The 25,259-nt window shown below is 41.0% G+C and overlaps 1 protein-coding gene across 5 annotated transcripts in view; it reads left to right on the top strand.

Moving 5' to 3' along the window:
- SORCS1 (sortilin related VPS10 domain containing receptor 1) overlaps positions 1 to 25,259 on the top strand; it is a 591,753-nt gene that overhangs the window by 408,540 nt on the left and 157,954 nt on the right. For all 5 annotated transcript variants that reach the window (XM_012450170.3, XM_012450169.3, XM_012450171.3 and 2 more), the window contains exon 6: positions 21,661 to 21,725. In XM_012450170.3, the coding sequence (XP_012305593.2) occupies positions 21,661 to 21,725 (65 nt within the window). The remainder of the gene's footprint in view (positions 1 to 21,660; positions 21,726 to 25,259) is intronic.

Raw genomic sequence — 25,259 nt, forward strand, 5'->3', positions numbered from 1 at the left:
CCACATTATCTCCTCTGGTTGAGTCATACTTTCTTCTCCTCTGCAACCTGAAAGCAAAATACTGAGATGTGAGATTAATCAGTATAATCAATATTGACATATTTTTGCAGAAAACATAGGTAAATGTGAGAGAAGAAGACAAAAGGATTCTTACATGTGTGCACACGCACACACACACACATACACACACATATCTGTATACACACATACACACAAATGAGAAGAAATTGACCACACAGCTGAGACAGAAAAGTGCTTAGAACAGTTCCTGGCTTTATAATATTGTATATTATAAAGCCTAAATTTTCATCAAATGAAGATGCATTATTATTTTTTGTATCAGCAAAAAAAAAAAAAAAAAAATGCTGCCAATTAAACCACAGGTATATCCAAGATATATTGTGGGTTTCATTCCAGACCACCACAAATAAGTGAATGGTGCAATATTCTTGCTACTGGGGGAACAGTGAGGCCTAAGGAGAGGGAGAGAGATGGAGGAGTCGCTGGTCTGTGGAGCTGTTAGAACACACACACCATTTATCAATTAAGTTTGGTGGTCTTGTATGGTTGCTGTTTGTGGAACTCCAAAACAATCCCAATTATCACATCAAAGATCACTTATCACATGTCACCATAATAGATGTGATAATCATGAAAAAGTGTGTGAGATTGCAAAAATGACCAAAATGTAGCATGGAGACATGAAGTGAGCAAATGCTTTTGGAAAAATGGCACTGATAGAATTACAACATGAAGGATTGCCACAAACCTTCAATTTTTTTTTTTTAAAGGAAACAAAAATTATAAAACCCAGTATGTGTGAAGAGCAATAAAAGGAAGTGCAATCAAACAAAGTACGCCTGTATAACATTTTAACAATCATAAGATGCATACTGATGTAAAAGATGTTAAAATGAGAAAAATATTAGTGTTTTGGAATGGGTGGAATAGGTGCTCAACAAATATTTTCTGAGTGAGTGAAAAATGAAGGATAATGGGAATGACTTGGCATTGTTTGTTCATTTTATTTATTTTAATATTTCAATTGACAATAATTGTACATATTTATGGGATACATATAATGTATAGGTATCAGATCAGAGTAATTAGCATATCCATCTTCTCAAACATTTATTTCTTTGTGCTGGGATCTTTTTCTGTCCTCTCCTCTAGCTATTTGAAAATATGTAATAGATTATTGTTAATGGAAGTCATCCTGTGGTGCTATTGAACACTAGCACTTATTCCTCCTATCTAGCTGTCATTTTGTATCTTTCAGTACATTTTCAAATTGAAGGTTAAATAGGGTTGTCATAGTAGATAACTACTGAGATGTGGAATGCTAAATTCAAGACAGAAGGGTAGAGAAGACTGAAAAACTGAAGGTTGACTTATTTGAGCAGAAAAGAAAAGCAGAGTAGAGAGAGGAAAATTCTAAAACCAACTGTAAGACTAATGAATCTATGTAGGTGACCAGCCCTGACGTATTTATGCGTCAGAATCTCAGGATCAAAGAGAACTTAGAAGTCTTCTCATCTGACCTCCTATGACTTGCAGGAATCTCTTCTAAAAAATGCTGGAGAAATGGATGGAAACATCATTTTGGGTTGAGAATGGAATGTGGTCTGTCAGGATCTATCTTCCTCTAAAGAGAATAACTAGAGGAAATGGACCCATCTCACTATATTTTATTGTTGACTTTGGCACTTAAAACATCAACACCTCTAAACAGAACAATTCCATAATTTAGAGAACACTGTCAAGGTTTTCACAGGCATAGCAAGATGTGCCCTGGGGTGGGGGACAGAACCTGCATTTGTGAGATTTATGGTAAAGGGTTTTACATGAATGCTGAAGTTTAAGGCAGATAAATCCCAGAAGACAAATACTACCAATAATTAAATTACAAAGCCATTATCATGTGCTGAACAGAGCAACTTTATGACGCTTGTGATAGGATGAAACTTGTTAGAATATTTATGCGCCTGGGATAGCTTCTGCTTCACCATCCCACGGAGCAAACCAGCTCTCCCATGTGCCTTCTATGATCACTTAGCCTTCCTGAGTAATTCAGTAGCCAAGGAAAGAAAGATGATGCCTAAGAGAGAAGAATCCAACAGAGACGTAGCAGACAACCACATCAGGCACAGCCTCACATCGGAGCTCACGTTTCAACAGCTCCCAGACCCAACATCTTTATGTTGTCATCTGATAATCAGGCTCTTTCTGTGGCAACCAGGGAAGCCCTAGAATAAATAAGAACTCTGGCTCTCTGCATTGTTTTCTGCTTATGAATAAATCAAAAATAAGAACATCCCAGAAATAAGAGCCACTATAACAATCTTAACATTTATTTTTTTGAAAAATGAAGGAACTGTATTTTTTTGTGATTGTTGAAATACCTAAGTCATAAATCTAGGAGAACTGAAGTGATATAGTTGTTTATCTGCTTTAATGACACATAACCAGTCCATTCCATGGGATGACACTGACTTATTAAAAATAGATTACTTTCCTGTTTATAGGAAATTCTAGCTTTGCTCTAATTCATCATGTCCTTAAGATTTGGGCATAGGATTTTTTCCCCTTTTATTTAATAATAATTTTAGAATTACAAGACAGTTACAAAGATAATACAGAGAGTTCCCATATGCTATTCACCCAGCTTTACCTAATGTTAACATCTTATATTACCATGGTACGATGTTCACTACTAGAAAATTAACATTGGTAGGAGACAATGAATGAAAATAGAGAATATCTGGATTTCTCCAGGTTTTCTACTAATATCCCCCCCTTTTTTTTCCTGAGCCAGGATACAATCCAGAATCCCAAATCACATTTATTTTTCATGTCTTTTTAATCTCTTCAAACCCATGACAGTTCAGCAGTCTTTCTTGGTCTCTGATGACCTGGACAATTTTAAAGAGTAATAGTCAGATATTTTGTAGAATGCCCCTCAAATTGGGTTAATTAGTCTGATATCTTCTCACGATTACAGGGTTATGGATTGCTGGGAAGAATATCACAGAAATGATGCACCCTTTGCATCACTTCATATCAAGGAGTATAAGATATCAATATGTCTTTTTTTGTTTTGAGACGGATTCTTGCTCTGTTGCCCAGGCTAGAGTGCAGTGGCGCAATCTCAGCTCACTGCATCCTCAGCCTCCCGGGTTCAAATAATTCTCCTGCCTCAGCCTCCCAAGTAGCTAGGACTATAGGCACCTGCCACCATGCCCGACTAATTTTTGTATTTTTGGTAGAGATGGGGTTTCACCATATTAGCCAGGCTGGTCTCAAACTCCTTACCTTGTGATCCGCCCTCCTCAGCCTCCCAAAGTGCTGGGATTACAGGCTTAAGCCACTGTGCCCGGCCATCAATATGTCTTATTACTGATGATGTTAACTCTGATTGCTTGGTGAAGGTGGTGTCTCCCAGGTTTCTCCATTGCAAAGTTACTCTTTTTCTTGTCCCATACTCTATTTGTTGGAAGCAAGTAACTAAGTTCAGCCATGCTCAAGGGCAGAAGTATTAAGTTCTGACTCCTGGCAGGATAAGTATTAAAAATTTCGTGAACATATATTAATATAACCAGATAATTGATCAAGATTTTGGGGAGATACTTTGAGACCATGCATTTTATCCACTAACTTTAGTATTGGTGGACAGTCGTGCCTACAGCAATTATTACTGCTGTAGTACTTCTAATGAAGTTTGTCTTTATTTTTATCATTTCTTTTTATTAACTGGAATTCTTCTGGAAGGCGCAATTGTTCCTTCTTGACCTTTTATTTGTTATACCATTGTTCAGTTGCTCAGTCAATGAAGAGACCAAAACAGATGGTTAATAAGCTCAATTCTGGATGGTGTTTTGTTGTTTCTTTACCAATATCCCTTTCTCACTCCAGGTGTCCCACTGCCCTGGCTCCGAGCTATTGTCCAGATGATCCCTGTTGACCTACTAATTAAGGGCAAGACTTTTCAGTCTAATAACGTTTTCATTTAGCCATTTTTTAAGGAGCATTTTAGAGTCTGGCCTGGAATGGAGACCTCAGAAGAAAATGCACTTTCTCTGTGACTGATTTTCTCGGTTGACCGTGGAGGTTTGGGTTCTCACTCAGTAGTTCTGAGCTCTCTTCTTTGTTCAGTTGGGCAAATCACACATCTTTTCCAAAAGGAAGATGTTATACACACACACACGCACATGCACACACATGCACACATGCATGCATCACAGATATGCACACACTCACTCAATTTTACCTTTCCCTGTCTCTCCTCTCTCTTGGCCAAGGGAAAAAGCAAGCCTGGCTGCTCCTGAAAAACAAAACAAACATGTGAGAAGGGTGCTAACTTCTGTGTTTAAGTCATTTTAATTCCCAAAACAAAGAATGCAGGTTCTAAATTGACCAATTAAAAAAATATGAAGAATACAGTAAAGTAAGAAAGAAGGTAAATATTCTAAACATTTTAAGCACTCTTATACCTCATGGAACTTACACCTTGTAGATAAGGGATGACTACAGTATTTCCTCTTATAACAGTTCTTCCTATTGAAAAACCAGAGAGATTAGAGATACATAAAATATTTACCTACAAAGGTCATCAGTGCAGCATCATGTCTGAAAGTAAAATGATAGAAATTACCAATACTCTGTGATCAGAAAACTAGTTAGGTCAACTATAGAATATTGTACAATGGGCAAAACAGTGCATTCTAACATTATGTTACGTGTTACGCTGTATTTATGATATGATGCAAAAGTCATAAAAAGAAAAAGGAATGCCTACATGAACACTGAAAAAGTACTGGCCAGGCGCGTGGCTCACACCTGTAATCCCAGCACTTTGGGATGCCGAGGCGGAAGGATCACCTGAGCTCAGGAGGTGAGGTCAAGACCAGCCTGGGCAACATGGTGAAACCCCATCTCTACTAAAATACAAAAAATCAGTCAGGTGTAGTGGCGTGTACTTGTAGGCCCAGCTACTAGGAAGGCTGAGTCAGGAGAATTGCTTGAACCCTGGAGGTAGAGGTTGCAGTGAGCCAAGATCATACCACTGCACTCCAGCCTGGCAACAAGAGAAAGACTCCATCTCAAAAAAATAAAAAAGTAATGAAGGATCAACAGCAAAATATTAAAGGTGGTTAATTCTAGATGGAGGGATTGTGAGAATGTTTTAGTTTCTTTTTTATACTTTGGTATCCTTAGCATTATATTTTCAATGAATATATATTCCTTTTTCAATCATATTTTTTAAAGCAGTATTATTTTTAAAGCATGTTATTTAAATAAATTATACAGGCCAGGGACAGTGGCTCACACCTGTAATCCCAGCACTTTGGGAGGCCAAGGTGGGCAGATCATTTGAGGTCAGGAGTTTGGGACCAGCCTGGCCAACTTGGTGAAACCCTGTCTCCACTAAAAATAGAAAAATTAGCTGGGCATAGTGGTGTGTGCCTATAGTCCCAGCTCCTTGGGAGGCTGAGGCAGGAGTATCCCTTGAACCTGGGAGGTAGACAGTATGGTGAGCGGAGATTGCGCCATTGCACTCTGCACTGCAGCCTGGGTGACAGAATGAGACTCATCTCAAAACTAAATAAACAAGCAAATTAAATAATAATAATAAGGGAGTGAAACATATTTCCAAACAGGTGGTGGTGGAGTGGGATTGGTGGTAGCCAAGCAGCAGGAGGGCATGCTGACCCCCGGTGGAATAGTCACAGCAAATAAAGTCTCCTCTCCCTGATTTCTGTTTCCTCTCTTTTTATCCTCATTCTGTCTCCCAATGACTTCATTTGCACTTCTCATTCTTCTATCCTCTATTTCCCATGTTTTCTCTCTCTTTTTTTTTTGAGATGGAATCTCACTCTGTCACCCAGGCTGGAGTGCAGTGGTGCGATCTTGGCTCATTGTAACCTCCACCTCCTGGGTTCAAGTGATTCTTCCTCCTCAGCCTCCCGAGTAGCTGGGACTACAGGCACCCACCACCACGCCCAGCTAATTTTTTATATTTTTAGTAGAGATGAGGTTCCCCTGTGTTAGCTAGGATGGTATCCATCTGCTGACCTCATGATCAGCCCGCCTCGGCCTCCTAAAGTGCTGGGATTACAGGCGTGAGCCATGGCGCCCGGCTTCCCATGCTCTCTTTTACTCCTTCTCTTTCCCTTTCCCTCCTCCCTTTCTCTCTTTTGTTTGTCACATTGAGATATTTTCAAATCCAACTTTAGGAATTCACATCTAGGGTGGACTACTGATTTGAAAACAGACAAAAAAAAAAGAGATAAATTAAAAGGTGTGTTTTCATTTTTTGTAATCACACTGATTTCCTTGGCTAAGCAGTTAATATGAGTTCAAAAGCAAACTGGCACAGACTTCAAAGTATTTTCACAAAATAGCGTCCCTGTCTTTGCCCAGTTCCAAATCCCTTCACACCTTGTACTAAAAACTCCAGAAATTTTTCATCAACATAAAAAGTACAAGTAGTACAGCCCTAATTTGAAAACCCCAAACCCCAAATGCTCCAAAATCTGAAACTTTTTGAGTGATGACATGATGTCACAAGTGGGAAATTTCATATCATACTTTGTGCCATGGGTTCTGGGTTCTGGTTGAAATGCAGACACGACTTGGTTTTATGCACAAAACAACTAAACTTATTTTATAAAACTGGCCACATGTGGTGGCTCACACCTGTAATCCCAGCACTTTGGGAGGCTGAGGTGGGCAAATTACTTGAGGTCAGGAGTTTGAGGCCAGCATTGGCAACATGGTGAAACCTCATTTCCACTAAAAATACAAACATTCACTGGGTGTAGTGGCATGTGCCTGTAGTCCAAGCCACTTGGGAGACTGGGACATGGGAATCACTTGAACCCAGAAGACAGAGGCTGCAGTGAGCCGAGATCGTGCCATTGCACTCTATCTAGCCTGGGTGACAGAGCTAGACTCCATCTCAAAAAAAAATTATATAAAATTATCTTTTGGTTATATGTATAAGGTGTTATAAAACATAAATGGATTTTGTTTTTAGACTAGGGTCCCATCCCTAAGATACCTCTGTATGTATATACAGACATTCTAAAATCTGAAAAAAAAAATAAAAAATCTGAAATCTTTGGGTCCCCCAAGTACTTCAGCTAAGGGATACTCAACCTCTCCTAAGAACAGCTGCCATTTCCCATCCCAGAAATTGTCTTTGTGATGAAAATAAATCTGATTTCCTCCTATATCTAACCCAATTTCATTCTTACTTCCTTCCAAGCTTTGCTGACTGGATCTCTTTTCCTTCTCAATTGAAGTACTTGAGGGCAATAGCCTTTTAGTGTATTTTTCCGGAAGTACCAATACCCAGCAATAAAGCAAGAGAAGGCTTGTAGTGTGGAGAAGCGACTACAAGGATAGCTAAACCGCCTTACCTGCAGGCCAGGGACTGAGCTGTCCATGTAAAAACTGACACTGTGTTATCTGAGAAGGGCTAGAATTTGTGAGTCATGTTGCAAATGACTGCAGAAAAGCCACCTTTGCACTTAGAAACCCTGCTATTTAAGGTGTAAGCTGAAGAAATTATTATCTAGTCTGTTTCCAATCTTTGGGACCTGGGACCCCTCAAATACGTCTAGGCTCATGACTTCCAATACACATAATACTTGCAGGATGTTGAAGTGTCAGGATTTCCCATTTCTCCATTTATTTTATAATATATTATTTATTTGAGACAAAGACCCTTACTCTGTCACCCAGGCAGGATCACAGTGGCATGATCTTGCCTCACTGCAACCTCCGCTTCCTGGGGTCAGTGATTCCCCTGCCTCAGTCTCCCAAGTAGCAGGGATTACATTTGCATGCCACCACCCCCAGTTAACTTTTTTTTTTTTTTTCTTTTTTTAAAGAGAAAGAGAGAGAGAGAATAGGAAGGAGAAAAAAGGAAGAGAAAGAGAGAGAGAGAATGGGGAGGAGGGAGAAGGAAAAGAGAGAGGGAGAGAGAATGGGAGTTTTGCTTTCTTGCCCAGGCTAGAATGCAATTTAGTAATGGGTATTGAAAACCTCTTTTATACTGATAATTATACTTAATGATGTAGTCAGGAAGGAATAAGGGAAGAAGATAACAAACAAACAGCCAACCAATATTTAATTTAAACCTATGAAATGCTATGCGATTACTGAGGAGTGATTTACTTCCAATTATATAGTCACCTTTGGAATAGGTGTGAGGTGGTAATGTATGTTTTGTGTATTTGAAGTGGAGAGTTCTATAAATATTTATTAAGTTTACTTGTTCAGGGTCTGAGTTCAAGTTCTGAATATCCTTGTTAATTTTCTATCTCGTTGATCTATAGAATCGTTAGCTCTTCTTGTTGCATTGATCCTTTTGCCATTATGTAATGTCATTCCTCGCCTCTTTTGATCTTTGTTGCTTTAAAGTCTACTTTATCAGAGGCGAGAATTGCATCTCCTGCTTTTTGTTTATCAGTTAATTTTTACTCTCTGTTCAATTGGTAAATCTTCCTCCTTCTCTCTGAGTCTTTGTGTGTTGTTGGATGTAAGATGGGCCCGGATGCAGCATACCGATGGGTTTTGGCTTTTTATCCAATTAAAATATATATTAGTTTAATACCGGCATTTGATGCTAGCTGGCTGTTTTGCCCATTAGTTGATGTGAATTTTTTATTGTGTTAAAGTTCTTTGCTTTTTGATATATTTTTGGAAAGGCTGATATTGGTTGTTCCTTTATATGTATAGTGCTTCTTTCAGAAGCTCTTGTAAAGCAGGCCTGGTGGTGGTGAACTCTCTAAGTACTTGTTTGTTCGCAAAAGATTTAATTTTTCCTTCGCTCATAAAGCTTAGTTTGGCTGGATAGGAAATTCTGGGTTGAAAGTTCTTTTCTTTAAGGATGTTAAATATTGGTCCCCACTCTTTTCTGGCTTGTAGGGTTTCTGCTGAGAGATCTGCTGTAAGTCTGATAGGTTTCCCTTTATGGGTAACCTGACCTTTCTCTCTAGCTGCCCTTAGTATTTTCTCCTTCATTTCAACCCTAATAAATCTGGCGATTATGTGCCTTGGGGTTGGTCTTCTTGAAGAATATCTTTGTGGTGTTCTCTGTATTACCTGGAGTTGAATATTACCCTGCCTTGCCAGGTTGGGAAAATTTTCCTGAATGATATCCTGAAGAGTATTTTCCAACTTGGATTCATTCTCTTCATCACATTCAGATACACCTATCAAACGTAAATTAGGTCTTTTCACATAGTCCCATATTTCCTGGAGACTTTGCTCATTCCTTTTCATCCTTTTTTCTGCATTCTTGTCTTCTCGTTTCATTTCTCTAAGCTGGTCCTCGACTTCTGATATCCTTCCTTCTGCTTGATCAATTCGACTGTTTAAACTTGTGCATGCTTCGCGAAGTTCTCGTGTTGTGTTTTTCAGCTCCATCAATTCACTTATATTCTTCTCTAAATTGTCCATTCTCGTTAACAGTTCGTCAAACCTTTTTTCAAGGTTCTTAGTTTCTTTGCATTGGGTTAGAACAAGTTCTTTTAATTCACAGAAGTTTCTTATCACCCACGTTTGGAAACCTGCTTCTGTTATTGGAACACAGGTGTAATCTATTAAGCCTTGTTCCGTTACTGATGAGGAATTGCAATCCCCTGTAGAGGGAGAGGCATTCTGATTTTGAGTTTTCTCTACCTTTTTACGCTGGTTTCTTCCCTTCATTATATATTTGTCCGTCTGTCGTCTTTATAATTACCGACTTTCTAACTGGGTCTCTGACGTCCAACTTGTTGATTCCCTGCGCCGAAATCTGAGCAATCCACTGAGCCGGCCACAACAGTGGTGTTAAGATTGATGGTGCTTTTCTGCCCGGGAATCTCCGGACTCTGCACCAAGAACTGGCGTGCTAAGGCACCAGCAAAACCGCCACGCCGGCCACAAGAGTCGCCCTGGCGACCCGTGGGGCTCCTCCACTGGGAATCTCCTGGTCCGTGAGCAACTAATATTCGTCTGAAAGTGTGGCGTCCTCTCGTTCTTTGCGCTTTCACTGGGAGGTACGTGCCCGAGCTGCTAATCATCAGCCATCTTGGATCAACTTTTTTTTTTTTAATAGAAACAGGGTTTCACCATGTTGGCCAGGCTGGTCTCGAACTCCTGACCTCAAGTGATCCACCCACCTTACCCTCTCAAAATGCTATAATGACAGGCATGAACCACCGTGCCTGTCTTCTCATCTTTTTAGTGTGTAAGACACACACATTACTTTCCTAGTTAACACTGTCTTACCTCAGACACTGAGGCATAAATTTATTTTTTCATGAAAAGAATCATCAAGATTAGTTAAGGACCAGGGTTAGTAATTCCAACCTTGACATACTGTGAGTGGTATGACTTTGGACATGGTATTTACTCTCTGGAAGCCTGGGCTTGCTTAATTGGAACAGGAGGTGTTTGAACTAGTTAATCTCTAACAGTCTTTGTGTCTCTAAAGGATTCCTTAATTCATACTGTTAACAATAGTAGTAGCTACACATATGTCTTCTTTGACCCTTCACGACAATCGCGTTATTAGGTACTATTATCACTGTCCTTTTTCTAGGTGATATATGGAGCCCTAGAGAAATTAGAATGCTTAGGTTCCAGTCTGATGGTATCTTTTATTAGCCGTATGCCCTTTAGGCAAGTAAGTTGCTTTCAGAGATAACGCTGTCTTTCTCTTATCTTGTCATTGTTTTTCCTGAATTTGTGTCATGTATGAATTTTCTAGGCACACAACGTGTATTTTCATCCAAGTTGTTGACAATTGATGAGCAGGACAGCAACAAGAGCACAGCCTTGCGGCCCTGTGTGACATCAATCTCACACTTAATAGATGGACATCAGCCATTGATTGACACCATAGAACAATGGGGTTGTTTAAATGTAGCTAATACCTTGTATTTTATATATTTTTCCTCACACAGCTTTCAAGATATGTTATGAGCATCACCTGACATGTTTATTTTTAATTTTCCTGTCTTCACTGTTGAATTGTAAGCTTCATGAGGTGCAGAGATTTTTCTGTTTTATTCACTGCTAAACCCCTAATGCGTAGAACTATACCTAGCACTTGTAGGTACTCGGTAAACATATTTAAAATTTTATTCATTTATTCATTAAAAATTTAATTCGGAATCAACCATCTGCCATGCCTGGTGTCAAATATGAAGGATATTCCAGGAATCTTCCATTTAGAGCAATAGTCTCCATGGTAACTTACCTGCACCTTCCCCTCGGGGGTAGTTGGTGATTCTTTAAGGAGGGGAAAAAGATACTCACTTTCTGATTATTTGTTTCGATTTTCGTTTCTATTGTGTGTATATTTTCTAAAGTCAGTATGTAAGTACTGTACTGCATTTTCATAACTTGTATGGAATAAACCATCATTTATTGGGTGCGTCTACTTTTCCCCTCTTGCTTGATGTGTTCAAACAAAACATGTGGAGAGAGCTCTTCTGGAATTCCCTTATGGAATATAACTTCCATGGGTCACGTTATCTCCAGCAGCAAAATGCTCAGGTTTCAATTTTCAATTTTTTTGTTGTTGCTGAGACAGATTTCCTCTCTGTCACCCAGACTGGAGTGCAGTGGTGTGATCTTGGCTCACTGCAGCCTCCACCTCCTGGTTTCAAGCGATTCTCCTGCTTCAGCCTCCCTGGATTGCAGGCATGTGCCAGCATGCGCGGATAATTTTTGTATTTTTAGTGAGACGAGGTTTCACCATGTTGGCCAGCCTGGTCTCAAACTCCTGACCTCAAGTGATCCACCCACCTTGGACTCCAAAAGTGCTGGGATTACAGGCATGAGCCACCATGTCCAGCTAAGACACCTTTTTTGTAATTGACAGTTTTTCCCAGGAGAAACATGGGCCAAACTCTGGACTTGCTTCTCTGAATTTCCATCTTCTCTCAGTTTTTGGACTCATAATTCTTTATATTCTAATAAGACCTACTCTTATTACTTTTAATATTTACCCAACCATGGTAAGTATATAGTTCAAATATGTAGTGCACTAACCTTTTTTTTTTTTTTTTAAGACAGAGTCTTGCTCTGTCACCCAGGCTGGAGTGCAGTGGCACAATCTCGGTTCACTGCAGCCTCCACCTCCCGGGTTCAAGCAATTCTTATGCCTCAGCCTCCCAAGTAGCGGGGGCTACAGGCACATGCCACCATGCCCAGCTAATTTTTTGTATTTTAGTAGCGACAGGGTTTCACCATGTTAGCCAAGATTGTCTCGATTTCCTGACTTCATGATCCGCCCGACTCGGCCGCCCAAAGTGCTGAGATTACAGGCTTGAACCACCACACTGAGCTCTAACTTTGCCTTTTAAAACAGTCCCTGGCTGGGCACAGCAGTTCACGCCCATAATCTCAGCACTTTGGGAGGCCAAAGAGGAAGAATTGCTTGAGTCCAGGAGTTCAAGACCAGCCTTGGCAGTATAGTGAGACCCTGGGAATACAGACGTGAGCCACTATGCCTGGCCTTTAAAAAACTTTTTTTTTTTTTTTTTTTTTTTTTTTTTGAGATAGAGTCTCCTGTGGCCCAGGCTGGAGTGCAGTGGCGTGATCTTGGCTCACTGCAACCTCCGCCTCCCGGGTCCCGATTCAAGCAATTCTCCTACCTCAGCCTCCCAAGTAGCTGGGATTACAGGCACAAGCCACCACGCTCAGCTAATTTTTGTATTTTTAGTAGAGACGGGGTTTCACCATGTTGGCCAGTCTGGTCTTGAACTCCTGAGTGAGCCACCCACCTCAGCCTCCCAAAGTGCAGGGATTATAGGTGTGAGCCACCGTGCCCAGCCAAAAATTTTTTTAAAAGAGGTGGAGTCTGGCTTTGTTGCCCAGGCTGGTCTCAAACTCCTGGACTCAAGCAGTCCTCCCACCTAAGCCTCCCAAAATGCTGGGATTACAGCTGTCAGCCACCATGCTGAGCAGTTCCTTTAAACTTATATTTGCTTTGCCCTCTAGTCTGAAGTTCTTTGTCCTTAACAGAAATGGATAAAGAGAGGAGAAGTGGAGAGGTTCTGTCTTCTCCTTGTCTTCAGTTACCATGGCCCCTCCAGGCCCATGCAGGATCTCCAGCCTCCTTCCTCTCACTCTGCACTTAACATCAACACAAGCACGCCCCCTCCAGGAGGTCCTTAGCACTGCTTCTCTGACCAAAACTCTCAGGCTTTCAACACAAGCACGCCCCCTCCAGGAGGTCCTTAGCACTGCTTCTCTGACCAAAACTCTCAGGCTTTCACCTTCCTGGGCCTTTTACCAAGATGGTGTCAGACTTGTAAGTGTTCAGGATTTAAGAAAATCCCACATCTCCTCTCTACACAAAATTCACTCATCCCTTTTTCTCTCCCTTTGTGATTTGCCCACATTTACTACCCACTTAGACTTTATTTTCCAAATGGAGAATATATTCTTTGTATTAAATAGTACAGTGTATTATTAGAGTATTGCATATATACATCTTCCTTATAAAAATTCTCAAATTACTGATAAGTATAAGGATCCTTTCGACTATCACTCACAACCCCCAAACTCTACCAAAAGTGAACTACAATTACGAATGTTTAATGTGTATCTCCAGTTTTTTTTCCACTTACGTATATTTTTTCTTTGGCCCATCAATAGACAACAGCTGAATAAAGAGGATATTTTCATTTAATAGGTTGCAATAAAATAGTTGGAGATTTATCTCATTAATTTTATGTTCTGGTGTGGAACCATCTCCAAGATATATTATTGAGTAAATTTAACAAGTTGCTAAAAATACACAGGATATGATACCACTAAAGTTTAAAAAGATAAAAAGAGACCTTATTAAAAATATTTTAAGCTTTTCCTTTACCTTAATATCATGCTCTTTGATCGGTTGAAGTGCATTTCTCTGTATCTCACTGGGGCTGTGATTTTTGTTTGGAGATCAGGAGCTCTGATCTGGGCATGGTCCTTGGTGTGTCTCTCTAGACTCCCACATCCCATCTTTTCGGGGTGGGGAGGAGAGTCTTGAAGGCTGGAGTGCAGTTGCATGATCTCGGCTCACTGCAACCTCCACCTCCCAGATTCAAGTGATTCACCTGCCTCGGTCTCCTGAGTAACTGGGGTTACAGACATATGCCCTCATGCCTGGCTGATTTTTGTATTTAGTAGAGATGGGGTTTCATCATGTTGGCCAGGCTGGTCTCGAACTTCCAACCTCAAGTGATCCACCTGCCTCGCCCCCCCAAAGTGCTGGGATTATAGGGGTGAGCCACTGTGCCCGCCCCCGCTTTTTTTAATAACACATCTTTAAGAAACAACCTACTCACACACATGCGCACACACAGACACACTTTGCTGCAGACGTCATAGAAATAAACACTTGGGCTTCTGGCTTGGGGAGTAAGGATGACAAAATGCAGCATGTGGAAGACTTCAGGTTGCTGGCAGTGCTGATTCTCGGTAGGCCATTATGCATTCAGGGGACTGAACATCATTTTTAGCGGTCTATTTGTTATTTTTAATAGGTAACTTTGGTTCTGGGAAACCAATGTGACCGTGTTGAGGGGCCAGAGGAATAAAAGCAGAAAGCAGACACGTTTCTTAGGCTTAAGGGAGAGGTTAAGTGGCACCTGAGGCTGCTTTGTAGATTATCTGGCCCATTTGCCCTTGCTGGACAGCAGATGAGACCTCAGGCTGAGATACTCTGTTCAAAAATAAAAGCTGTGGCCTTAACCAGGGTATTCTGATGATGTTTGTGTGAGGGCCTAATTATAGTGGCAGGTGAAGGGGAAACCCTCGACTGTAGGAGAGGAAACCAAGGTATCTCACTGCCAATACCTGCCGGGCGCTTTGATAGCAGACAGGCCCTCTTGCTCTCATGGGCTTTGTTTATGAAGAGGGGCTGTGGGAACATGAAGAGGAAGGCAGGGGTCTCCATCCTTCCAGCCTCCGTTCCTCTGCAGATCCTCCTCGTTCCTTTCCATACGCCATTAACTGCAATTCTAAATCAGAATAAATAGGTGCTATCCCATCATGATATTTATTTTGTAATACTTGCTCTGCGGTTATCTACGTCAGGACATTTTGTGGCTCTACAGCATTTATTCAGCACTATATTCAGCTGCCATAAACTTGGACAAAATGCCAGGCGAATGATAAACTAGTGACATTTCTGAGTTTCTCCGTAGAAAATGTCTACAAAGGCTGCATTTGGCCGATTCTATTTCAGAAGGCTGATGTTGCGCTGCTCACATCACTGGTGTACTATATCGGAGTGCGATTTATTTTTCTTCCTGTGTGAACACCTACTTAAGATACTAGAAGCATAGATGCAGGAGGCTGCAGTGATCTTTGTCTTGTTTTCATCAGCAAAGCTGATCTGGCATGACCTTTGCAGCTTCCCCTCATACTCCTTCAATAGCGAGGACCACACATAGTCCACGATTGAGGTTCTTTTCAGCTGCTTATAAATGTATATGCTTACCTTTCTTTTTAAAATTTATTTTTTATACTTTAAGCTCTGGGGTACATATGCAGAGCATGCAGGTTTGTTACAAAGGTATACATGTGCCATGGTGGTTTCCTGCATTCATCACCCTGTCATATACATTAGGTATTTCTCCTAATGCTAACCCTCCCCAATGCCCCCACCCCTGCTAGTCCCCCATCCCCCAACAGCCCCCAGTGTGTGATGATCCCCTCCCTGTGTCCATGTATTTTCATTGTGCAGCACCCACTTATGAGTGAGAACATGAGGTATTTGGTTTTCTGTTCTTGGGTCAGTTTGCTGAGAATGATGGTTTCCAGCTTCATCCATGTCCCTGCAAAGGACATGAACTCATCTTTTTTTATGGCTGCATAGTATTCCATGGTATATTGGTACCAAAACAGAGATATTGACCAATGGAACAAAACAAAGCCCTCAGAAATAACACCACACATCTACAACGATCTGATCTTTAACTAAAACTTGACATGCTTACCTTTTTTTGGTGCCATCTCATGGCTTTCAGGATCAAACACAGAACCTTAGCATTATGCAAAAACTGCTTTTTGATTGGTCCCCTGGTAACTTTTCAGTTTTCTTTTACTAGTCTACTTTGAAAACACTGGATTCAGCCTATTGATTTATAACAGATCCCTCTATGGGTCATCATCTTTTTGAGTTAGGGCCCCAGTACCTGCTATTTGTCTCTAAATAGAATGCTCTTCACCCCTTCTGTCCACTGGTTGTATTGTTGCATATACTTGAAGATTCTATTCATTTACTCCGAAGGGTTCCTGGACCTTCCTTCTCCTTCAGGTTTCCATCTGCAGGTGAAAGATGATTCTTCCTGTGTCTCCAAATAGCACCTTGAATGTTAGAACCCTTGCTTCATTGGGTTACTGCCTCTTCTGTAGTTCTAAAGTGCTTAAGTGCAGTAATTTTGTAGCCCTCGTTCTTGTTGCATAATAGGAGTTTGGAATGTTTCACTGCCTAAATAAATGAATAAATAAGTCAGTCAATTTTATTTATTCATATAATTGATCTCTAAGCCATTGACACATTTTTTGTCTATTGACTTAATGACAATAAATAATTGTGACAAGTCATTTCTGTTAGCAAGGCATCAATGATATGTCAGGAATTTTTTAGTGCCAACATAAATTTTAATTTCTTAGGTCAGCGTTAACATTCCCCACCCATTTCTTGAAATAAGAAGGGGAAAAGAGGCGGGCGCGGTGGCTCACGCATGTAATCTCAGCACTTTGGGAGGCCAAGGCAGGCGTATCACGGGGTCAGGAGTTTGAGATCAGCCTGGCCAACATGGTGAAACTCCATCTTTACTAAAAACAGAAAAATTAGCCAGGTGTGGTGGCATGCACCTGTAGTCCCAGCTACTCAGGAGGCTGAGGCAGGAGGATCGATTGAAACTGGAAGGTGGAGGTTGCAGTGACCTGAGATTGCGCCACTGCACTCCAGCCTGGGCAAAACAGGGAAACTCTGTCTCAAAAAAAAAAAAAAAAAAAAGGAAGGAAAGAAGGGGGAAGGAAGAGAAGAAGTTATCTGATTATCTATATTTACTGATCCCTAGCTGTGTGCCAGCGATCTTATTGGTACTTAAAGATGTATATTATAGGAAAAATTATGTTAACGTCTTTTTAGAGACTAAAAAAAAAAAATGACAGCATGGAGTTATTAACTATCTTAAGAAAAATTACATCTACAGGTAAATTAATACATGCTGATATGGCTGGTTTATGCACTTCTCCAATAATCTGTCTGTGGCATGCAGGTACCTGGCACAGAGATACAGAAAAGTTTGAGTCTGTCAATAAAGGAGATTGACAAATGAGTCACCAGTTATAACATGGCCTATTTTTTTTCTGTGCAAAAGTGTGTGCATCATTCTGAAAGCCTCAGAAAGGATAACTAACTTGGCTTAAGTGGCATCCCCACTGAGAAGCCTATTTTCAACTTCAGTCATCTGCAGCTGAGCCACAGTGATAAGAGTTATGAAGGCAGAAGAAGGACGAGAGGAGATTCCAGGCAGACACCAGGATGTGCACAGGAAGACTCCCTTTCCCTTCCATAAAATTCAGTTCAAGTAGGGAGTTCATTTTCCTGGTTCGACAGAAAGGCAATATAAAGGCATACAAGATACATCTACCTTTTGCCTCTTTTTTAATAATTAAAATCTCCTAGACAAAATTTTAATTGTATATTTACAGAGAGGTTCTTTCTGAGTCCCAGAAATGAGTAACATGCTATAGTGGACATGAGTAAATATTGACTGGTGAAAAATGTTGTGTATGTATTTACTGAGAAAACTTGTTTCTCTGTACTTCGGTAAGCATAAAGAGTTCAGTGATAAAAGACAGAACACTTGCCTTTGGGAGCTCAGTGTAGTAAACGAGTCATTTATGCAGACGTGCAGCAAATCATTATCAACTATGACAGTGATGTGTGCCGTATAACCTAGAGGGATAAAGCAAAGGTGCCTAACCCCTTGTGCTTAATACCAGAAGTCAGATTTGCCAACGTCTTTGGATAGAGCTGCTTGAATATCAGTCTCGAGATCTCATTCTGCAAGTAAGACCATGAAGAGTTCATTTTGTATTAAATTCTATGTTGATGCTGTTTTTCTTTGATGATTATAATGATGATGGTGATGTTTGAGGAGGATGATGATGATGAAATACAGTTGGTCTTAAAACACACAGAAAACCACGGAACTCTGTAGCTCCAGCAAAAATTTAGGAGTATATATAGGCTACAGTAATGATACCATTTGGGTCAACTGCAGTGATATGCTTTTCCAAGGAATCTCGTCAATGACAGGACCTATACAGATGGTTCGGCCTTGACTGGCCTCAGCAATTAAGAACTCACTAGGACCATAAAGTAAACAGAGCAATCATTCTTTATTATCTGTGACTGCTAGAGATACTCTTGGATCACAGGTCTAAGGGTGAGCACATCGTCAAATAACAGTTATTGGAAACACTGTGGTTTGCCTTTCATATGTAAAGTTTTGTTGTGTTGTTGTAATTGTTTTACTATAGATGAACAAACATTTAGGCGGAGTAAGGAGGTTTGTTAGCCACAGTAGATTTTGGGGAGAACAAAGAACTCTGTTTTGCTCTTGCCTCTTTTTTGTTGGTTGATAAGGCAGCGGTGGGATGTCACTGGAAACAACAGCTTTGCCATTAAAGATAATGCAAGATTTTAAGAAACTACTGCTATTATTTATTTGAGGCCATAAGCACATGGAAAGCTACACTGAATCCAGGGTAATTATTTTGTCTCCCATTGACACTAGCCATAAGCCAAGCAGATAGGCTTGCATGCTAGTTTTTAACCTCGTGTTTCTGGGATGCTGGGCTTCTCCTGAGAATAAATGGTGGTAGTCATTTCAAGGATGAGACTTACAGTAAGATGGACAGTTGAACAACATGTAACTGTCTGTTTTGAACTAAAACAGTTAACTGCTGAGCTTTCTGGATGGAGGCTTTTCAAGCAGCTCATTTACTTTTCTTTTTCTTTCTTCTTTTTTTTGAGACAGACTCTTGCACTATCACCCGGGCTGGAGTGCGATGATGCAATCTGAGCTCACTGCAACCTCCGCCTGCCAGGTTCATGCAATTCTCCTGCCTCAGCCTCTCGAGTACCTGGGATTACAGGCACCCACCACCACACTCGGCTAATTTTTTGTTTGTTTTTTTTTTTAGTAGAGATGGGGTTTCACTATGTTGGTCAGATGGGTCTCAAACTCTTGACCTTGTGATCTGCCCACCTCAGCCTCCCAAAGTGCTGGGATTACAGGAGTGAGCCACCACACCTGGCCTCATTTTCTGTTTTAATGCTCATGACTGTGGTCTTGTCAGAAGTCACCACCTGCGGATCCAGTTAATGCCTCAGTGTGGGAAGAGTCACCACCCATAGCCTACTAGTCGCTACAGTATTAGTTGCTGCTTAGATTCAAGAAGATTTCAGTGATTAAAATGTCCAAATGCATGTCCCACGTCTATATGAGAGAAATTATGAAACCCTTATTAGGAAATACCTGCTTCCTGGGGAAAGAAGAAAGTAGGATTTAATGTTCCAAGCTTAGGCTCTGAATTTCAGGCCATGTATCAATCAGAGAAAACTTACTGACAGCGGTAACAGGGCCTTAAGGAGACTTCTTTTCTCCAGATGAAGAGTGATTAAGCTAGCTAGCCCTCAGATTCTTTGAGTTGGGAAAATGAGTTTAAGTAAGTAGAGTTCTGGGAATGCCCCCAGGACAATGATTAATGATTAGCTTCAGAAAATCCAGACCTTTCTAGCTCTTTCGCTTTCTTTCTCTTTACCTGCTTTCTCTTGTCCTCCCTGCCCTTCCTCCTAACTTCTTTCCTTTTTTAAAATCCTTCCTTCATTCCTTTCTTCTTCATTTCTCATTTGACTCTCTATTATATACCAGGAACTATACCTATGAATATAAAGTGTGTAAAGAGAAGACCCTCCAGTACCTTTATTGGGTATCTCTGTGTGTGTATCTTGTGTTTGTGTGTGTGTTAGTGGAAGGGTATGCCTTCACATGGGAAAAAAACAAATTCTTTTTTTTTTTTGGACAGAGTCTTGCTCTGTCTCCCCGGCTGGAGTGCAGTGACACGCTGCTGGCTTACTGTAACTTCTGCCTCCTGGGTTGAAGCAATTATCCTGCCTCATTCTCCTGAGTAGCTGGGACTACAAGCCCCTGCTATCACACCCTACTAATTTTTGTATTTTTAGTAGAGATGGGGTTTCACCATATTGGCCAGGCTGGTCTTGAACTCCTGACCTTGTGATCCGGCCATCTTGGCCTCCCAAAGTGCTGGGATTACAGGCATGATCCAGGCACTTGGCCCAAAAAAATTCTTTGTAACAAACTCTAATAAGGGTCTTACAGGATTTATAACAAACACTTGCTGATAGGAGGAAAAGGCTTTTCCTGTCGTAAATGAGACATATTTAACAGAGGAAGTGACTTTTCATTGTGTCTTAAACTACGATTCAGAGGGTTAGATGAAGCCAGAGAAGAGCGTCTCAAATTGAAAACAGAAGCTTACAGAGGCTCACAGAGGGGTGAGGAAGTGAATGTGGCACTTTCAGAGAACGGCAACATTTTTCAGTGTGGCAGGAGATGGGCCAGCAAAAGTGACATGGATCCAGTCTGTGTAGAGTGGTGGATACCACACTAGGCCCTGGAGCGATAAGTACTTTTAACATCTGCATTTTCTAGCCTTGATTGAATGGCTGGGCTAAGTGGCGAGGGTCAGGCAGAGGTATCAATTTGGAGGCGTTTCACTGTTTTCTATGTAGAAATGGAATTTCTGCAAAGCCTGTTTTCTGTGTAGAAATGGAAGTTCTGCAAAGCCTGATTTTTTTCAAAAAGTCCAGATGTTTCCAAGTTTAATTAATCTTGTATAAAAATCCTAAAGTGTGATTGCCATATTATTTATGTTACAGAATAATAATTATTTTCTATTTAATAGAGCTCACTGCAAGATTACACAAAATAATGTGTCTCCAAGGCATTTTAAATAGGCGTTGATTTTGCTTATACATATGGTTTCAGGCATGTATCAGAAAGTGAGGTGCATCTATATATTTTCTTCACACTGATTCGACAATACAGAGAATCATCACTCTGCTGTAACTGCTGCTACATTGATTGAGTCATGGGATTTGTTCATAGGGCAGTAGTAGGTGGTTTGGCAAATTTCAAATGAAAAAATTAATTAGATTAGTGAGCTATGTAAATCACTGTTCAAGTCACCCAGCTAAAGAAGCATGCCTGGCATCTGCCTAATAAGTTTTGAAGGTTTAATATACTGTCACTGGGGTTGTTGCAAGAGTACATACACAACATGTGTCCAGCCGGTTTGCAAGTCCCAGCTAATAACACACAGCTTCCTTGCTAGAGTGTAGCCTGGCTTTCATCAAGTGACGTTTTCACTATCGTTTTTAGTTGAGGTGGAAATTTTGCTGTCAGGCTGTATACATAAATAGAGTAGATATATTCGAAGGACTGTGAGTTTAGATGCCTCTGGTTATTAAAAGTCTAGGGGCTCTGCCGAGTTCCTCTAAGGGACAGGTGAAGTCATTAATGTGGATGTTTCTTTTCATGTTTCTCCATTTTTTAGGTCTATGATGGGGTCAAACAAAGAACCAGACCTTGTGCATCTTGAGGCCAGAACTGTGGATGGTCGTAAGTAAATCAACTTTGCCGCAATGTTCATAGTGATATTGGTTCTGTGAATCTGTCATGAACCGAGTCTGTGTAATAATCTCATGATGTATGCATAGTAATAGTGGATATGTGCTTTCTGGGGATTTGGGATTGCAGGGATGACCTGCTTCTTTTGACTCTAAGCTAGTCAAGTGCAGGTATCTTCTGTTCAGAAGAGCTAAGGCTAGGTCCACAGGCACAATGAATGGCACAGTGGCAATAATCATGTGATTTGGCATGAAAGCTTGTCTTCAGTGATGCGAAATAGTCAATAATTTTTCATAAATACATATTTTATATATATTTAAATTTATAAATATATAGATTATCCAGAAATATGTCTATTTGGTTAGTGGCGACACTCGCACGGCCCTCTCATCCAGTCAAAGTGTCTTTCCAGGTAAAGAGAAAATCTCCAAACTCCTGCTTCCTGAAGTGTTTTGTTGTTGGTGGTGCTGCTCCTGTTTCGTGTTGAGTTGTTTCTTCAGTCTCCTTATTTTGTCAGACATCATCCAGGCTGTGCCTGACTCTCTTGTTCGGAGATTCACAAAACGCTTGGGAAAGAATTAAAAAAGAGAGAATTTTTCTGGGTCCCCATCAGAAGCAGCAGGAGGGAGGCAGTTGAGTGCATTGCTCCCCCTCGGTAGTTCTCCTCGACTCCGGATGGGTATGCTGCATTGAAGGACAGGACGACGCTTCATGGCCTCATGACAACGTTGTAGGTTGTTATTCTCATTTCACATATGGAGAAACAAAGGCGTAGAAAGCTTAAGTAATAATATACCTAAGCTCATATGGTAAATAAATAGAGGAGAGTGATGTGTATCTCACAAGGCCAGTCCAGGTGAGAATTCGAGAAACCAATGCATATAACATACTTCACACAGTGCGTGACCTGTCCAACAGTTGAACGACAACAATGGATGTTTCCTTCCCCTTCTCTGCTTCAGAGGATCCTCAGAAGGGCTAAGCATTTGCGGGGGTACTGCTAGGCCAAGGATAGAGCGCTCCAGGTAAGAGGAGTAAAAGAAAATGAGCAAAAGGGGAAACTCTACATAGAAGAGGACGAGGAGAGAAAAGACAGGGAGAAAGAAAGCGGACTCAGATAGGGAGGAGAGGAAGAGAATGGACTATCCACAATTACCACAGAGCAATGAGGCTGTCGTAGACTGCACAGCGCTGGCCCAGAGCGATAATCTCATTTCCAGGACATTCCCGGTTTCTAAAATATCTCTCACAATTTACAAGCATCCTAATCTCTGCCATTTGTGCCTGTCAACCAGTCTTTAGCTCTTCTGGACACAAAGGCAGAAGATCCTGTACTTTGCCAGCTTACAGCCAAACAAAGCAGGTCACCCCTACAACCCAAACTCCCCAGAAACCACAAGCTTTTCATTACTATGCATGTCCCATGAGCTTTCTTCCCTCTAAAGGTTTTGTTTCCCTTCTGCGGGAGTGAATCTATTTTTTGACCGAGTCCGTGTGGGCACAGGTCAGGGGGCAAGGCTGGACATCCTTCTCTGTAACCCGGGCAAAGCTGCCACATGCAATGTGCCCAGCACTATGCCTGTCACAGAATGAGCTCAACAGGTCAGAGCTGCTTTCTCACCTCCTCAGTGGGCTCACTCTGATGGTGGCTTCTTCATTTCCTTGGACCAGACGATATTATCTTGGATTCCAAGTTCCAGTTCTTGCTACATAACAGAGATCAATATTTTCTTAAGGGAAAAGTAAACACATCATTGTTTAAAAGTCTTGCTTACTTCCCGCAGCTTTGATGATAAAGAGCTAAGTTCTCATCTTGTCCTATAGCCCCAGCATAACCTGTGCCCGCCCATTTCCTCAGCCTAATCTCACTCTGCCCTCTCCTCACTCCTTACCTGCAGACCTTTAGGCATGCTTTCAATTCTTGGAACATACAGGAGTCTGTCTTGCCATAAAGCCTTGACGTATGCTGTTTTCTCTATCTGGAATATCGTTCTCTCTTACCCGTACCCTAACCAGTCGTGCATAATTGATTACTGTGGATGGTTCAGACCTCAGGTTAATCACCTATTTCTTAGGAAAGCCTTTCCTAAACTCGTCTAAATGTTCTCATCTTGCTTGCTTTTATACAACTGTGTTTTTTAATCACATTCTTTTCTATTTGAAATTATACTTTCTCTTTACATGATTATTTGATCACAACTGTTTCTCCCCACCAGTCTGTAAGTTTTATGAGAGCAGGGACCATGTATATCATGTTCAGTATTGTATCTCCAGAGCCAGGCGTGGCAGCACACAGCTGTAGTCCCAGCTACTCATGAGGCTGAGGCAGGGAGATCATTTGAACCCAGGAGTCCAAGGATATTGTGCACTACAAACACATCTGTGAATAGCAACTTCACTTCAGCCTGGGCAACATAGTGAGATCCCAACTCAAAACAAAAACATTATATCTCCAGCACATGCCATAGCATCTACACGTAGAGAGAGCTCACTAAACATATGTTGGATGACTGCACACTTAGCTGACGAGTTGTCAAGGTTACCAATTGGCTACCTCACCTCACTTACCAGGTTATCTGAAAATACTAGAGCCTTGCATCTTAAACCTTAGCATGTATACTACCCACCTCGGGACCTGGTTAAGATCTGGATTGTGATTCAGCAGGAGCCTGAGGGTCTGCATTTCTAACAAGCTCCCAGATGATGCCCTGGTCTGTGCTGCTGGTCTGTGAAACATGCTATGACTAGCAAAGTTCCACGACAGAAAATTAGTGAAAGCGATTGAGGGTCTGTTTCCCATGATTGCACCCCTAGTTTAGGAAGCTCTGGATGGAATTGGTAGCATCTGGATTGCTTTTATTTTCAAGCTTTTGGGTATGCTGCTGTTTTCTGGCTTGTGGCATCCAGTGCACATAACCCTGTATCCTAAAAACAATGAGGCCATCACTCTCCGTGATCTGTACATTTCCTTAACACCCAATATTATTCCTGTGCTCCCTGAAGGCACAGCAGTTGATAATGCCAAACTGTCATCGCAGGCTCAGCTTTCACAAGGCATGAAATTTATCAGTTCTAATTTTATTTATTTTACTTTACTTTTTTTTTGCAAAGGCAGCATCTTCAGAAACTATCCAAGGGTGAAAATTCAATAAAGGGATTTAATTTGAAAAGTTAGCCCTGTCAAAACAAAACTGAAAAAAAAAAAAACAAAAAAAACCTACCAGTTGATAGAGAGGGTCTAAGCATAACACCTGTCCTGTCACAGCATAAAAAAAAAGAGAGAGAGAGATCGTCTCAGCAACCAAGGTTCCAGTTTAAAAAAAAAAAAACAGGGAGGAGGAAGATGGAAGGAAATAGCATAGAGAATTTCATATCTCTGTGTTATCTCTTTCTCATTTCCTATTTTTTTGAGACAGAGTCTCACTCTGTCACCCAGTCTGGAGTGCAGTGGCACCATCTTGATTCACTGCAACCTCTGCTCCCAGGTTCAAGTGATCCTCCTGACTCAGCCTCCTGAGGAGCTGG

The sequence above is a fragment of the Aotus nancymaae genome, unplaced genomic scaffold, assembly GCF_030222135.1.
Source record: "Aotus nancymaae isolate 86718 unplaced genomic scaffold, 86718_ANA_hifiasm-v0.15.2.pri h1tg000010l, whole genome shotgun sequence".
Taxonomy (NCBI): domain Eukaryota; kingdom Metazoa; phylum Chordata; class Mammalia; order Primates; family Aotidae; genus Aotus; species Aotus nancymaae.